At 44.6% G+C, this 13,987-nt stretch overlaps 1 protein-coding gene across 3 annotated transcripts in view; it reads left to right on the top strand.

The window, feature by feature from the left end:
- Nucleotides 1-13,536, top strand: part of LOC117753898 (matrix metalloproteinase-16-like) — a 69,110-nt gene extending 55,574 nt beyond the window's left edge. The window contains exons 8-11 of one of the 3 annotated variants that reach the window (XM_034572398.1): nt 1,845-1,983; nt 6,669-6,819; nt 7,093-7,208; nt 11,320-13,536. In XM_034572398.1, coding sequence (XP_034428289.1) covers nt 1,845-1,983; nt 6,669-6,819; nt 7,093-7,208; nt 11,320-11,654 — 741 coding nt within the window. In that variant the 3' untranslated portion in view covers nt 11,655-13,536. The remainder of the gene's footprint in view (nt 1-1,844; nt 1,984-6,668; nt 6,820-7,092; nt 7,209-11,319) is intronic. The other 2 variants (XM_034572399.1, XM_034572400.1) reach the window with 2 other exon arrangements.
- The last annotated feature ends 451 nt before the right edge of the window (nt 13,537-13,987 follow it).

Genomic DNA, 13,987 nt, shown 5'->3' with positions numbered 1-13,987 from the left:
TACACCATAAGACAGCATGCGTGACAGACCCAGCACCGCCCGTTCTCTCAGAGCAGAGAACATGAACAAGCTGAGTATAGTATTTACAGCTTCAGCTAAGACCCAATCCATTGTGCTTATTCTAGACGTTCCTGCGTCTGCACAGCGGCGGCTGAAATGTTCCTCTAGTCAAGCCTGCCCGCCCGAGCTTTATTTTCAGAGTGGGAGTGGGACGGCAGGGCGGGAGAGGGAACATTTTCTCTTATATAAAGTCAAAGGGATTTTGAATGGGTTGGTTTTCACAGCTTGATCTGTTTTCAATTACTGAGCCAGGCCTTGTACAGGAGAAAATGCTGAACAACTGAAATCTATGGGGGCAGCATGTATAGAGTGAGTGAGGGAGCGCAAGAGAGGAGGAATTGGTATGAAAGACGAGGGGAAATGAAAAGAAAGAGGATGACGAGTCCAGGGAGAGTGAGGAGTCCCAGAGAAACAATTGGATTAGACAGAGAGAGAACGAGGGCAGTTTGATAAATGGGCTGTTTATTTAGCTTTCACAGTGAATGAGGCAGCGTGTGATGATGTGTTGTCTCCCCCTCTCTCCGGCCCTGCATCCCTGGCTACGAGCTCAGGCTTTTTGGCCACGGACGTTCTGTGCGCTCAATTGACCGTCCATTGCCAAAGGGTGGGACATCTCTCTGAGTCCTAATGGCTTTCACAGCTGGGTCTCCCCCCAGCCCCCCTATGTCATCAAGTTTCATCCAACATCAAAAAGGCACACCTTCCACTTGGCCGCGCTCACGCTTGCCCTCGCCCCACCCTGAAGGAAATAAGAGACTCTTGGCTTCTCATAAAGCTCCTGGCTATCACTTTGCCCCTGTCACTTGATGGCTTTCCTAGCTTACACGTTCTGTGACGGTCGCCCAGGCTTTCAAGGCAACCCGAGAAAGAATCTGCGGATCTTAAAGGCATCCCGGCTGTCAAAGCAGCGGCCAGGGTTGATCATCGCCTGCAGGTTTTTGTTGAGAGCCGCAGAGCAAGAAGCTGGCCTGAGTTCACCGGTATCAGATGTTATAAGCTGCTGCCAACTGTGCTACATCGTGCAGAGTTCATTATATGTGTTCCTCTGCCTCAGGGCTGTGTGTTGTTTGGTGTAAGGAAACTCTGAACTAATTAAAACTCTACCGTAAGGAACTTTATCTAAGAACTAATGTAATTTACCGATCCTCTGACACACTGACTGTATAGTCGATGTAAATTTGTGCGGAATAACTCTTAATCCTTAAATATTGAGGTACATGTACTTTATACTGCCTTGTACTTCTACTTCCCTACATTTATTTGCAGCTTTAATTACAAGTTACTTTGCATACATATCCCCTACATGGACTGTTTATAAAGATAGAGGAGGCGTCTCCATCTTCCTCCCGCTATCCAGAAATGAAGCCATAACATCCTGGATACGAACACTGCCATCTTGCTCATTTGGAGCCAGAGTCTGCACTGTAGCAATTGGGCGATGGAGCCACAGTAGGGAGGTCCCTCTGGTATGCGCGACCAATCGTGAGTCAGTCTCAGCTGTCAATCATGATGTTTCCCCCTATTTTTATAACCTCAAATAACTATTTAGCCAAAAAATAAATATATATACACTCTGTACATGAGTTACTCTTAAATACTACCTTGTACTTATACTCCACTACATTTACTAGTTACTTTGCCTCTACGTCCCACACAGTAGAGACAATCCTGCACTACTACTAGACTACGTCCCACACATTAGAGACGGTCAAATGTGAAGAAAACTATAAATGACAGGCACTAGTTTTTAAGTGTCTTTCTGTGCTTCCTGTGTTCTCTTCCAGGACCACTGGTTTTGGCGGGTGAGAGATAACTCTGTGATGACGGGGTACCCCATGCTCATCAGTTTCTTCTGGAGGGGCCTGCCGCCCAAGATAGACGCCGTCTACGAGAACAGCGAGGGCAAGTTCGTCTTCTTCAAAGGTAAGATCACGTCAATAGGCTTTGATTCGTCGTCATCCCGCAGATTTGTAATCCCAAACCAAATACGCGGCCGCACCATCCTGGTTTCCATTAGCCTCTCAGCTCATTCAGCTCGTATATTATTCATCCACAGGAATTCCTCGATATGGCCTGTTCACATGGCTGCGGTTTTGTCAGCTTGTATGGCACATGCCCTTTTAGTATTCCACACACATTTTCCATATGTGTGTCTGACCTCAGAAACAGAGGGTTTTCATCTTGAATGTATGTAACCGTGCTCACTCACACAGAGGCCTTGATCTTATTTGGGCGAGTTCAGTGTAAATCTGTGAAAGATTACAGTGTTGTACTGCAACAGTCTGATATTTCATAATACTGATGTCAACGTGCCTGCTGCAGGTAATTATATTACATTTTATTTTGTCCATAACTGTAGCTAAACATAATGAACATGCATAGCTAGAACCAGCACTAAATTGGTACCAGTTCCTCGTTGATCGGTACAGAAATATTCATAAGCTTCTAAACAAACAGTGCTGTTATTAGTACGTCAATTAATTTCCTGATTCCCTGATGACAAAGTTGCCAGTGTCAGGTGATTAGGTTTGACAATGTGCCGTGTTCAACACTCTGCCGTGTGAGATTACTTCAAGTTGCTCCCTCCTTCATATACAGGAAACTCAGGAAACAATTCAACTTCTGAAAAACGGTAGTAAAATAACTGTTCTTTCTTTTTACATCTTAACAAGTCATGTCTTTATATTTGCACCAAATTATAAAGTAGTATTATTAAGAGTATCGATAAGATGTTGATATTGGTATGGATAAAATCCTAACAATACCCATCCCTCTGTATATATTTTAGAAATGTTTTCACCCCTTACAGTCTGTGCTTCTGATTTCTCTACCATTTGTGAAATGATTTGTCCGCACATTCAAATTTAGACTAAACTGGCCCCAAAACACAGAGATTTAAAGCTAATTGTGTCTTAAGTCACTTGAAAGAGGCAGCACACAAACATCTCAGTCTTGTAAACTCCTTTGCCTACACTCCAGAGGAGGAAGCAGACAGAGATAAAGAGTTAATGTGTTAGTGAAAGTAGACGTAGGTAAGCAAACAAAGTCTGCTGGGACATAAACTACAAATCTTCACTCAAACAAGTTTCTATTTTCATCTCCAAACAATTCCTGGAAACGCAGACTATTGGTCCCAGTGCGCGCCACCAGCTCGCATTACTCCACCCTGCTCTCTCTTCCCGGGCTGGGGTGGCACAGATCTAGAAAAAAACTGAAACAACAGAATGCCATTCCTCATCGCGCCACTGATTTCCCAGAAGGCCTAATTCTGTCCCCATTTGGAGTAAAAAATTAGGAAGAAAATCGGTCAGGAGACAAAATGCAGCAACGCCGAAGGTCCTTGTTCAAGCAGGCGTTTTGCGTACGGACTAACAGCTCCTGGTCTGACGACTGCTCCTCAAATACAGGCACAGAAGGAGGCTTTAGAGTCTTGAAGTCACAGCTGAGACTCTGACTGACTTTGTGCTGTTCAGGCTTCAGGTCAGTGAGCAGACGCAACGGCTGTACATTAGAAATAGTTTCAGCATGTGTTCCTCATTCCTCCGGTGCAGCCTGGTGCCAGTGTTCAGTCAGTCCTTTTTCCATCAGGAGTTAACAGGGGAATTCAGCACAGAAAAGCAAAAGTATGCTAATTCATACAGTGTCAGTACTGTACAGTGAAACAAGTGTGAAAGTACGGTCGCTAATCCGCTGCTTCAAAAACATCACTGACATTTGTTATAGTTGAGTTGAGTATGGATACCTGGCCCGGTGTGCCTCACAATGATATTCCCGTCCGGTCTTGCATCGGGTTCAGACACAAAATGCAGAAGAATACCTGCATGTTCGGTTCTGTTTGGGTTCAGTTAGTTTTCTCCCAGGCTTGTTCGGGTTCGGACAGAAAATTGTGGCCCGAGCGTTACTTATTTGAAATTGCTTTGGCCCGGACTGAATTGTCAGCAAGAGGCTGTTTAAATACCACAGGGAGCTGGGTTTGCGTTGTTGATTTTCAAATCTAGTGCCGCATACACGAAAATGCACACATGCAGTGAATTCATTCAATTGGAACGAAAGGCCCATAACCAAACTTTTAGATACAAATGCTTCTACCATTACATTTTACATTACATACCCTTGTATGTATCTTTTTCAATGTGTCTGAAAGCTCTAATACTTCAACTGTAATGTGTTGACAATGTTTTCTTTCATAAAAGATAAGAGTAACATTTGCACAAAGTACAGCTCTGCATAGATAAAAAAGTTATAATATGTACTATGCTTTAATAAGTTGATGTAATTTCAGCCCCAAGTGGTTGACATCAAAGTCAGGAGCAAAGAAATCATACATCATAATCATTTAACATGTGCATTTGTTGTATTTTCCAAAAACACTTGTAATTTTTCCCATTACAACATTACTGTAACTCAATATTATAGTGCAGTTAGCTAATGATCCGCTTGATGCCTTTGGAAATCAAACCACTTTTCCCCTGCAGGTAGTGACCTAGTTTATTAACTGCACATCCTCACACTCTGTTTCGAGCGTAACTGTGTGAGGCTGTGGGACAAAACTTATGAGTGAGTATCACTGATCTCGGAGCAGCACAAGCAGCGTTTTAGCGCAGGAGGTCAGCAGCAGGGATGAACGTTGCAGAATTTCTGTGTGTCTGTGTGTGTGTGTATCTGTGGTTATATAAGGAGGAGGAGCCTCTTTTCGGAACAAATCTTCACCCTATACAACGCTCTTTATACACTCATCATGGATTAGTCGTTACACTGCAGCAGATGCAGGAGCCGTTGCTACATCAAAGCAGCCCTCACAGCTCTGAAGATGAAGCCAGACTCTTATGGGGGAGGGGGGGTGTGGGGGTCTGCAGAGTTAACTCTAACTGAATAAAAAGGAGAATCTAATTTAATGTCGAAGAGAGGGAGGGAGGAAGGAAGGAGCAGAGGATGATTCTACTTTGTGAATCAGGTTGAACTGTTCTTTGTGGGGATGGGAGTCTCTTTGAATGTCAGGGTGTGGTGTGTTTGCATGTGAGTGTCTGTGTCAGGGTCAGAGGAAGTGCGACCCAGAATGAGTGCAGCATTGTAAGAGAAAGAGGCGAAATGACGGGAGTTTCCTCTCCAACAAGAGGCCACTGCAGGTCTGTCCTCTCCCCGTACACTCAGCCAACATCCTGTCCTACTGTTCCTCCATCGCTCCATTCACTGGAACTACTTTTTTGGGGTTAAAAGTCACATATGCTGGCTTCATATCCATGATTCATAATATGAAATGACGCTAGAATATCGTATGCAGCATGAGTCAGAAAAGGAATATTTAATATCCTCTTCCTTTCCTCTCCCTACCTTCGTCATCTCCGTCTTTCTTTTACGTTTTTCTCAAGGAAACCTCCAACGCTTCCTCCCTTCCCGCTCTTCGTCACAAGTGATGAAGACAAACACTTCCTGAGGTCCCTCTGTTTCAGGAACGTGTCGTGTAAACTGCATACGGCACAGGAAGCAGGGGAGGAGGTGCAAAAAAGGAAAACTCACAAACTCTATTGAAGAGATGCTGCAAATTCAAATGTGTTTTATGAGCTGTAATCTAAATTATACTGTGCTCACCTTTATTATTATTTATTTTAAAAAGTCTAGAAAGCTGCTTTCATTTTTAAATTTATGCTGAAACTAAACCACCACATTGTGCATCATTCAGAGACACCCCCCCACCCCCATCCTCTCCTGCTCTTCCATGTCCTCAAACAAGGTTGCTGCTGCTCCGGCCGTCTCACACACACACACACACACACTATTGCAACATAAATATGGTATGGAGTAGAGGGCTTGGTGCCTTCGAAGTTTCCTGGCAGCCAAAACCACGGCCGCCTGTGACAGCGGTTCAAACAGCTCAGGACCACCATGCTCCTCAGACATGGTCTCCTCAGCCGATCGTGACGAGCGTGGTCTCGCCTCTCAGAAAAATAACCAGACGGGAGAAGCCTCTATTTCATACAACAGTTGTGTTCACTCATAACTAGACAACCTAGCTAATAATAGCAAGCTTATTGGTGTGTCAGTCATATGTGTGTGTGGGAGGGGGAGAGAGAGATGGGGGCGGGGTGTTAGGCACATCGTGGCCCCACTTCAGGCAAAACTGAGGGGTGAAGTTACACTTTAAGGTGAAGAAATTAAAAAAAATGACATTTCATAGTTTCGAACATTTCACCAACATTCTCACAAAGCTTCTGAATATCCTGTTGTTCAGGTACGTGCTTGGCTTCCTTTGACATGTAAACTTTAAATAAATAAATAATAAATGAAAGGTTTCAATGTGACTCTTTGGTCGCCAACAGTCCCTGCTGTTTCATTTTATCTCAGCTGAGCAGCCACCGGCTCGGTCTCCTGCACCGAGAAGCTCCCAGAGCCTCTAAGCAAGGGCAAGGAGAACTCGCCACATGTCCCAGTCCTATTTTAAATGAGGCAAACGTCAACATCAAACACCGTAATACAAGGCAACGGGTTATTGCCTGCTGTTTGTTGCCCTTGTCATGTTTTCGGCTCCTGGAGGGTAATCCCTGCTGTACCTTGTCCTTCTCCACTTAATTTATTCCCAACCCCTCTCTTTCTCTTTTCTCGGCATGCAGGAAAGCAGTTCTGGGTGTTTAAGGACACCGTCTTGCAGGCTGGATACCCGAAGGACATCACCCAGTTTGGCCACGGCATGCCGGCCCAGAGCATCGATACGGCCGTGTGGTGGGAGGACGTGGCCAAGACCTACTTCTTTAAAGGGGACAGGTGGGTGCAAACTGAGACACTTTTTAAAAACAGATAATTTGTGAATGTTGATGCTTCAGATCCTTAAAAATTGGGCCTGAGTTTCAAGGTGTAGGACCATGTTTTCATCGTGTTTCTAAACCTTTAGAAACCTTAAATCTTACGTGTGTGAGACACTAGATATAAACACAAACTGACGCCGTCTGCTGTCAGCTTCAACCTATTTAGTCCAGCCTTCATATACACACAGTTCTTGCTCTGTCTTCCTGCGGCTCATCTTTTGTTGTGGTTCAGGTACTGGCGCTACAACGAGGAGATGAGAACCATGGACCCCGGCTATCCTAAACCTGTCACAGTGTGGAGAGGTGTGCCTGACTCGCCACAGGGGGCCTTCGTCGACAAAGCCAATGGTACGATTTGTCCTGTCCAATACTCTGATTTGGCAAAACAGCGCGGTTCACGTGCCAGGCAGAATTGATTTCAGCTGGTCACTGGCGTACCCTGTGCAGGGGGTAAACCAGGGTGACATTGATTGAAATTTGCCCCAGTTACTACGTGGAGGTTAGTGTGTCCATACAGGCAGCACCAGGAGGAACAGACTGATAGTGTATATTAGAAACAAAAGAAAAAAGAGGTGATTATGTCCAGAAAGGCCTTCTTTTTATTTGTTTCATAATCATAATGTTCCAGAGTAAGTCCATCCTGCTCAGTCAGCCATAAGACCCAGTTGGAGCAGGATTGTGGAAAGTAGAAAGTACAAGACCACCGCTGGGCGCTCATTCCGGTCAGAGCCAGTTGGGCCTCGACACCGGTGGGGGAGGTGGGATTGAAACATGTCGGAATAGCTCACCCATTGGCCACTGAAATGGTGTGAAGACGAAAGCAGCTCTTCCCATTGGATGTGTCGTGCCAGGTGGGTTTGGACCTGGTCTTGGCAGCTCCCAGGTTGGAAAAAGCAGGACAGGTGGTGCTCAACGCTCAGGCCATCTGCACCGTGTATCCGCTGCCAGATCCGTAGCCGGGCGGTTCTGCTGGCGAGGCCAGGTGGAGCTGGCATCACTCAGAGCATGAAGGGTGGATCGATATCCGAGGGGATGGTGGGCGTTTGTGTGCATCACGTGTTTTCCCTCTCGCGTGTGTGTCGGCCAGTGTTGGTTCGGTGGCTGTTCGCAGACAGCGTGTCAAGTGGCTCTCCTCATCACACTGACCCAGATACGCAGACATGAACCGGGTACCATAACAGTGTGTGTGTGAGGCAACACGTTGCAGAGCCGAGTGGGGGGGGGCCTCAGGGTCATGTTGACCCAACGCTAACCCACAACAGCTCAGCCCGTCTCACCTCTCGCCCAAAATGTCAAACTGTATTTCGTAAAATGTTGAATAATGTGTATAAGGGTCTGTGTGATTTGCTCCAGCTCATGACTTAGATTTCGGCTGTGAAGGGACACAGTCTGCTGAGGAACAAAAACACAGTTTGAGATTTGGTTGAGTTTGCTGCCATCAGACGTCTCATTTAGTTTAAAACAGAGAATCTGAGGATGTTTTACAGACAGAAACTTACATTGGATAAAAGTTACCTATAGTATTACAGTTCAATCCTATAGAGCGTAACAGTGACTGCCCACTTTTAGAACGGCTCTGGTTCCAGAAGTAAATTTCCTATTTTCTCCATTGATGACTAGAAAAAAAAAAGTATACTGGAAATGAAGTGAAGGAACTACGATCCGATCGTTTTCATGGTTGTGGTGAACATTTCCATGGTAACAGCGAGCTCCACCAATCAGACATTGCCATTACACCTGACGATTGTTGGTAGTACTTCTACTTAACATGTTTTTCTTTGAAAGCAGTTGATATCTTAGGGACTTGTGGCTTCTACAGAAGAATATATAATTGTTTCACAATCTCGTAGCTTGTAGTAAGTCTACATTGGATGGTGGAAATATTTGGCTGATAATCAAAATCTCTATTCAGAAAATGTATAGGATTTTAACTTATGGAACCAGGCTTTCGAGCTCTATAAACACCACTGTATATAAGCAGAGGCCAGTCATTTCTGAGCTTCTGCTTTGTGCTGTTGGATATTTCCCTCTCCTTCTAGATGAATCTTTTAAAACTTTGTCCTTTGCTTCCTCACATCCGTCACCACCAACCTCCCCTGACTGATTTCAGAGGCGATGACCTTGTTTCACTTCATCTGTTTCACCATCTGACTCCAAGTTCGGAGCGTTTCTCCATCACTTGCCCCAAAAAGAATGCATGAATAATAAATAACAGCGAGCAAGGTGTAAATGTGGCAAGCGAGGAAGAGGAGAGCCTGAGGATAGTGCCCGGCTGTTAGACCCACTTTTACACACTGTACCTTGTCTTTTCCCAGCATGCCTTTCTGGGTCAGTGACATTTAGGAGGCAGCAGAGTTGATTGCCAAACCTTTAATTCAACAAAGTTATGATCATGGTTCAAGAAAACAATTTGTTATCTTAATCAGTTTTTTATTCTTTTTCTAGAACCGTACCTTCATTTTCAACATGTTTGTATTTACTATGGATGCCACTGAGTATTTCTTTCATTACTGATACATTTACTGATTATTATGTCATTAAATGTTTGGTCCGTCAGGGTTTCAACAAGGTCCTGAGAGGTAATGTGTGAGTCTGGGCTTTGTTCTATTGAGCTGCGGTGGCTCATCCACGGACTCTCTCTGTGCTGTTTAGCACGAGTCTTGTGTCGGTGTGTAGAAGAGGTCAGGGGTGTTTTCAGTCTGCCGTGGGGACCGGTCTGTGGTTGTTGGCTGCTTTTCAGACCCAGACCACGCAGGTACGAATTCCTGGTTTTGTCTCGGTCGAGTCCTTCCCCTGTTCTGTGTCACGTTCACTCTCCTCAGTGTTTCTTTGTGATGTCTTCATTAAGATTACCTGCCTGGATATGAATCATGTGGGAAATTATGTAAATGTTAAAGGTTATTATTTTAAAAAGTGATTTGTGAGGCAATGACATAAACAACAGACCTGAAAATAAAGCAACAGACATTTTCGCTTTGCCATTTGATGTGTATATCACCAGATTACTGAGCTCTCTGCAGCTCTAGTGTGTATGAATTTAATAAAGTGATATTTTCTAGCTTCTCTCACCATTTTCTCTCGGAGCGATGCGAGAAATAACCTGACTTTTCCTCCAGAGGGGGGGCATCAGCACATGAAGAGTGACTCACTCTGTAGGTAGATTCATTCATTTGACACTGGGACACTTGCCCCGTCACTCCTGTGATTTGAAAAGCAGCCGGAGCTTCTCGCCTCTGGATGACATCTGTTGTGCTGTTGTGTGATACGAGCTGTGGGCCTTGGCTCCCGGGTCGTTGTGTTTTCTCTCCTATGACCAGATATAATTAGTCCCGAGGGACGAGTCGTCGGAAACAGCGGCTCAGACGGCAGACACTCATTCATTGTTTGTCAACTGGTTTGAGGGGGGAGTCTGTTTTTCACCCTGTCGTTAGGCAGAAGTTTATTCAGGGTTTTAAATAGAAAGAAAATTATCTCCCTGAGTTTGCAGCGCGTCGTGCTCCACCCAGTTTGCAAACACGTGAACAAACACAGACAAACACATTTTAAATGTTGTTCCTCTGTCGGGTTGAAGCTGCTGCGTCAGTATCGAATCGTCTTTCACAACTGTCTGTGATATTCATTCAGTGCACAAGGCACTTTTCCATCCCAGAGTTAAAGCGTCCAGTTTGTTCACAGCACAGTAACCCTCACCCCTCAATTTGGTTTTTACTTTAAAAGAGCAACTTAACGCCCCTTTTCCCCTGGTCAAATAACCCACTATCAGCCACTAACATCTGTCTTTTGTCTGCAATGGGAATGGTTACAATCAGCATTCACTCCTGGGTACTGTAGACGTTGGATTTTATCATCTCTGGTTTCGTTTAGCTGTGATGGAAACATGACACTTGGGAGAACGTGTTACTTTGGCAAGACAGCGAGGTGAGAGAGTGACTCAGTTGTCAGTGCGTTGTGATGTCGAACATGGCAGCGCCAGTACAAAAAAGCAGATGGGTCAAACTCCTCGACTGGCAATGGGAAAAGACATTACCCACATTTTATAAAAAAAAGATACGTATAACCGCCACATTTTGTGTAAAGGAAGCAGGAGTTTTTAAGGCGGGGTGGAGAAATTTGGAAATGCCCTTGGCTTCATTTTTGTTTGAAAACTGCAGGGATGCATTTTTATGTGGACAGACAAAAAGTGAGGCGTTTGACACAGTCACTAACTTTCTGTTCCTGATTCTGTATCAGTTAAGAATCAACTACCAGCCGTGAATGCAAAACATTGGTGACACTTACTCGCAGTCAGTGCAAGAAAAGAAATGCTCTTACTTTTTCACCATTGCTGGTTTTCAGTAGTAGAATGTTCTGCAACCCTGTCCAGACTCTAACCACTACCATCACTGATGTCGGCTGTAATCAGTGACTGTGTTGAGTTACGTGCTCAGTGAATCACTTTGCTCTGTTTCTGTCGCCTCAGGTTTTACCTACTTCTACAAGGGGAAGGAGTACTGGAAGTTCAACAACCAGTTCCTCCGGGTGGAGCCGGGCTACCCACGCTCCATCCTCAAGGAATTCATGGGCTGCGACCAGATGCCCATCGACCCCGGCCGTCCGCCGGCTGACGACGGCAACACAGACGTCGTGATCGAGCTGGACAACGAGGCCAACACGGTGAAGGCCGTCGCCATCGTCATCCCCTGCGTGCTTGCGCTTTGCCTGCTGGTGCTGGTGTACACCGTGGTGCAGTTCAAGAGGAAGGGCACGCCGCGTCACATACTTTACTGTAAGCGCTCCATGCAGGAGTGGGTCTGAGACAAACGGACGGACGAGCGGGTTGGGCAAGGGGGCGTGAGAGGAGAGACTGGTGAAAACAGGACGGCAAGCCCCCACTTTCACAAAGACAAGGACGGTGGACTTCTATTGTACGACGCTCAGCCACGCCGCCTCGGTTTGGGTGATCTGTTGCTTCGCTCTGACCCGCAGAAGCCGCCCCTCTGGACTTAAAGTTGACTCCTCTAACCCCGGCCTTTTTACAAACAAAGGGGGCAGGGGGCACTTTGTGGGGGGGAGGGGTGGTCTTTACCTGAATGACCTTGAGTCCCAGTCCCAAAAAAAAAACAAAAAAAACAGGAGGGTCGGCATCACTTTGTATCTCAGACTTCCTGTCCCCCTCCCTCTTTTCTTCGTGTGGCCGACTGCTCGTACTCAGAGGTGGGACGTTCAAGGGGGACGCTGCATCTGCATCTGTCATATCAGGTCGTTGATTAAACAGCAGTTTTATATTTTCTGATCTCTGTGCCCCCCCCCCAAACCACCCCACCCACACACCCACTAACTTCATTGTGCGCTCAGAAGATGAAGAATCTCAGATAAACACCACATTAACAATCTTCAGTCCTCCTTATATTTTATTTTTTAAAACGTCAGTTGTTTTATTTGCGAGGTCCTCACTGTTCCCTTTAACACGCTCCTGAGGAAGAGACCAAACGAAACCAAATAAAATCAATTTCTCTCCAAAGAGGATCACATTTTTTCCTTTCCTTTTTGTTCCTTTTTTATCTTTTGGATTCATCCTTTCTTCCCTTCTCTGGATCATTGTGGAGATTTAAGAGTCGGGGAGCTCTTGACTGTTGTGGCAGTCTGTTTGAGACACAGGGGCCAAATTATTCTGCAATATTTTAACTCGCCTTAATTATAGATCATACTTGTGCTTGGTTTTCGCTGTTCTTGGTGTTATTTTATGTTTTTTTTTTTTGTATACCACTGTTTGTTTGTTTGTTTGTTTGTAAAGGAGCTAATTCAGAGCTTCCTGTGATTAGTATTTCTGTATTTTATTACATTACCCAGAGGCCTCAGCACTGGTTTGCTGAGAGTTCTGGACATAAAAAACTAGGGTCAGCCTGTATTGAGAGAAACGTACTGTATTGTAACAAGATGATGGAAGGTTCTGGAGTAAAGCCACTATTTTTATGTATTACTTTTATTATTTCAACATGACACAAGTTCATCAAGAGTTTGACAGTCTTATTATTGCATTTGCTGATTTTATTTTTGTCCATGGCCCATAATTCCCCTCAGTTTGTTCATCCAAACTGGTCATTGTGTATGGTTGTATGTGATTGGACAGACTTTTTTTTTTTTTTTTTTCAAAGACGGCCTGTTGACTGCCTTGTCTGAGAGAGCTCACAGTTCCCAGAATGCTCTTTGTCTCCTGACTGAGGACCCACTTAAGTGAGGCACCAAGTCGAGATCAGTGCCTGTGTCAACGTGCATGCAAGCATTAACTGTACGACCGGTTCTGCTCAACGTGGCTTTGGTTATTCTTTTCTTGAAAATACTGTTTGCATTTATTTTTGTACATTTCAAGTGTAACCACCCCCCCCTACCTCCAGGTACTAAGAATAAAAAAAGATAAGTCAGGTGGTATATCTTTGTGAGATCTGATGGATGACTGGCGAAGGAAATTGGCCTCAAGACACAAAAAACGACCTTTAGGAAACACATCGTGTCCTCGCAGCCTTTGAATGTGTCTGTTTTCATGATCAAATACTGCTTTTTGTTTTTATTCTTTTCTTCTTCCTGTTTTCTGGTTCAAACTAATCGGACATCTCACAGTGACTTCTTTGTGTAAGACTTTGGGACAACGGAGAAATGTGTCCCGACAGAATGAATAAAATGATCACAACATGAATAACAGCTGCTTCCCAGTTATCTGCTCGTCTTTTCACTTGTATGTAGACCACGTGGGATACGTTCTGCTCGTCTGCCGCTCTACTGAGTGTTGGACTGTGCCGCTCAGTCTGGTTTGAACTCGGGTAAAGAGGAAGTCGTTCTCTGTAACTCTTCATGTAACGAGCCTGAAGTGGCAGCAAGAGGCAACATGAACACACAGAATATCCTCAGGTTATGTCAGAGTAAAGCAAACGGCAAAGTATTCTTTTCAATAATTCATACCCGAGGATATCAAGGTAAAACCAGTTGAATTTTATCAACTGAGCATCTGCCACAACATAAAAAGAAAAGAAAACTTAACTTTGTGTTTCATGTCAAGAAAATAATTTTAAAAGAACAGTTTTGAAAGGTAGAAAAACTTTCAGCAACTTGAAATTTGCTTTAAAGGAAAAAGTTTGACATCTTGGGAAATA

Source organism: Hippoglossus hippoglossus, chromosome 20 (genome assembly GCF_009819705.1).
Source record: "Hippoglossus hippoglossus isolate fHipHip1 chromosome 20, fHipHip1.pri, whole genome shotgun sequence".
In the NCBI taxonomy this organism is placed as follows: Eukaryota; Metazoa; Chordata; class Actinopteri; order Pleuronectiformes; family Pleuronectidae; genus Hippoglossus; species Hippoglossus hippoglossus.
This window is presented reverse-complemented; position numbering and strand designations above follow the sequence as displayed.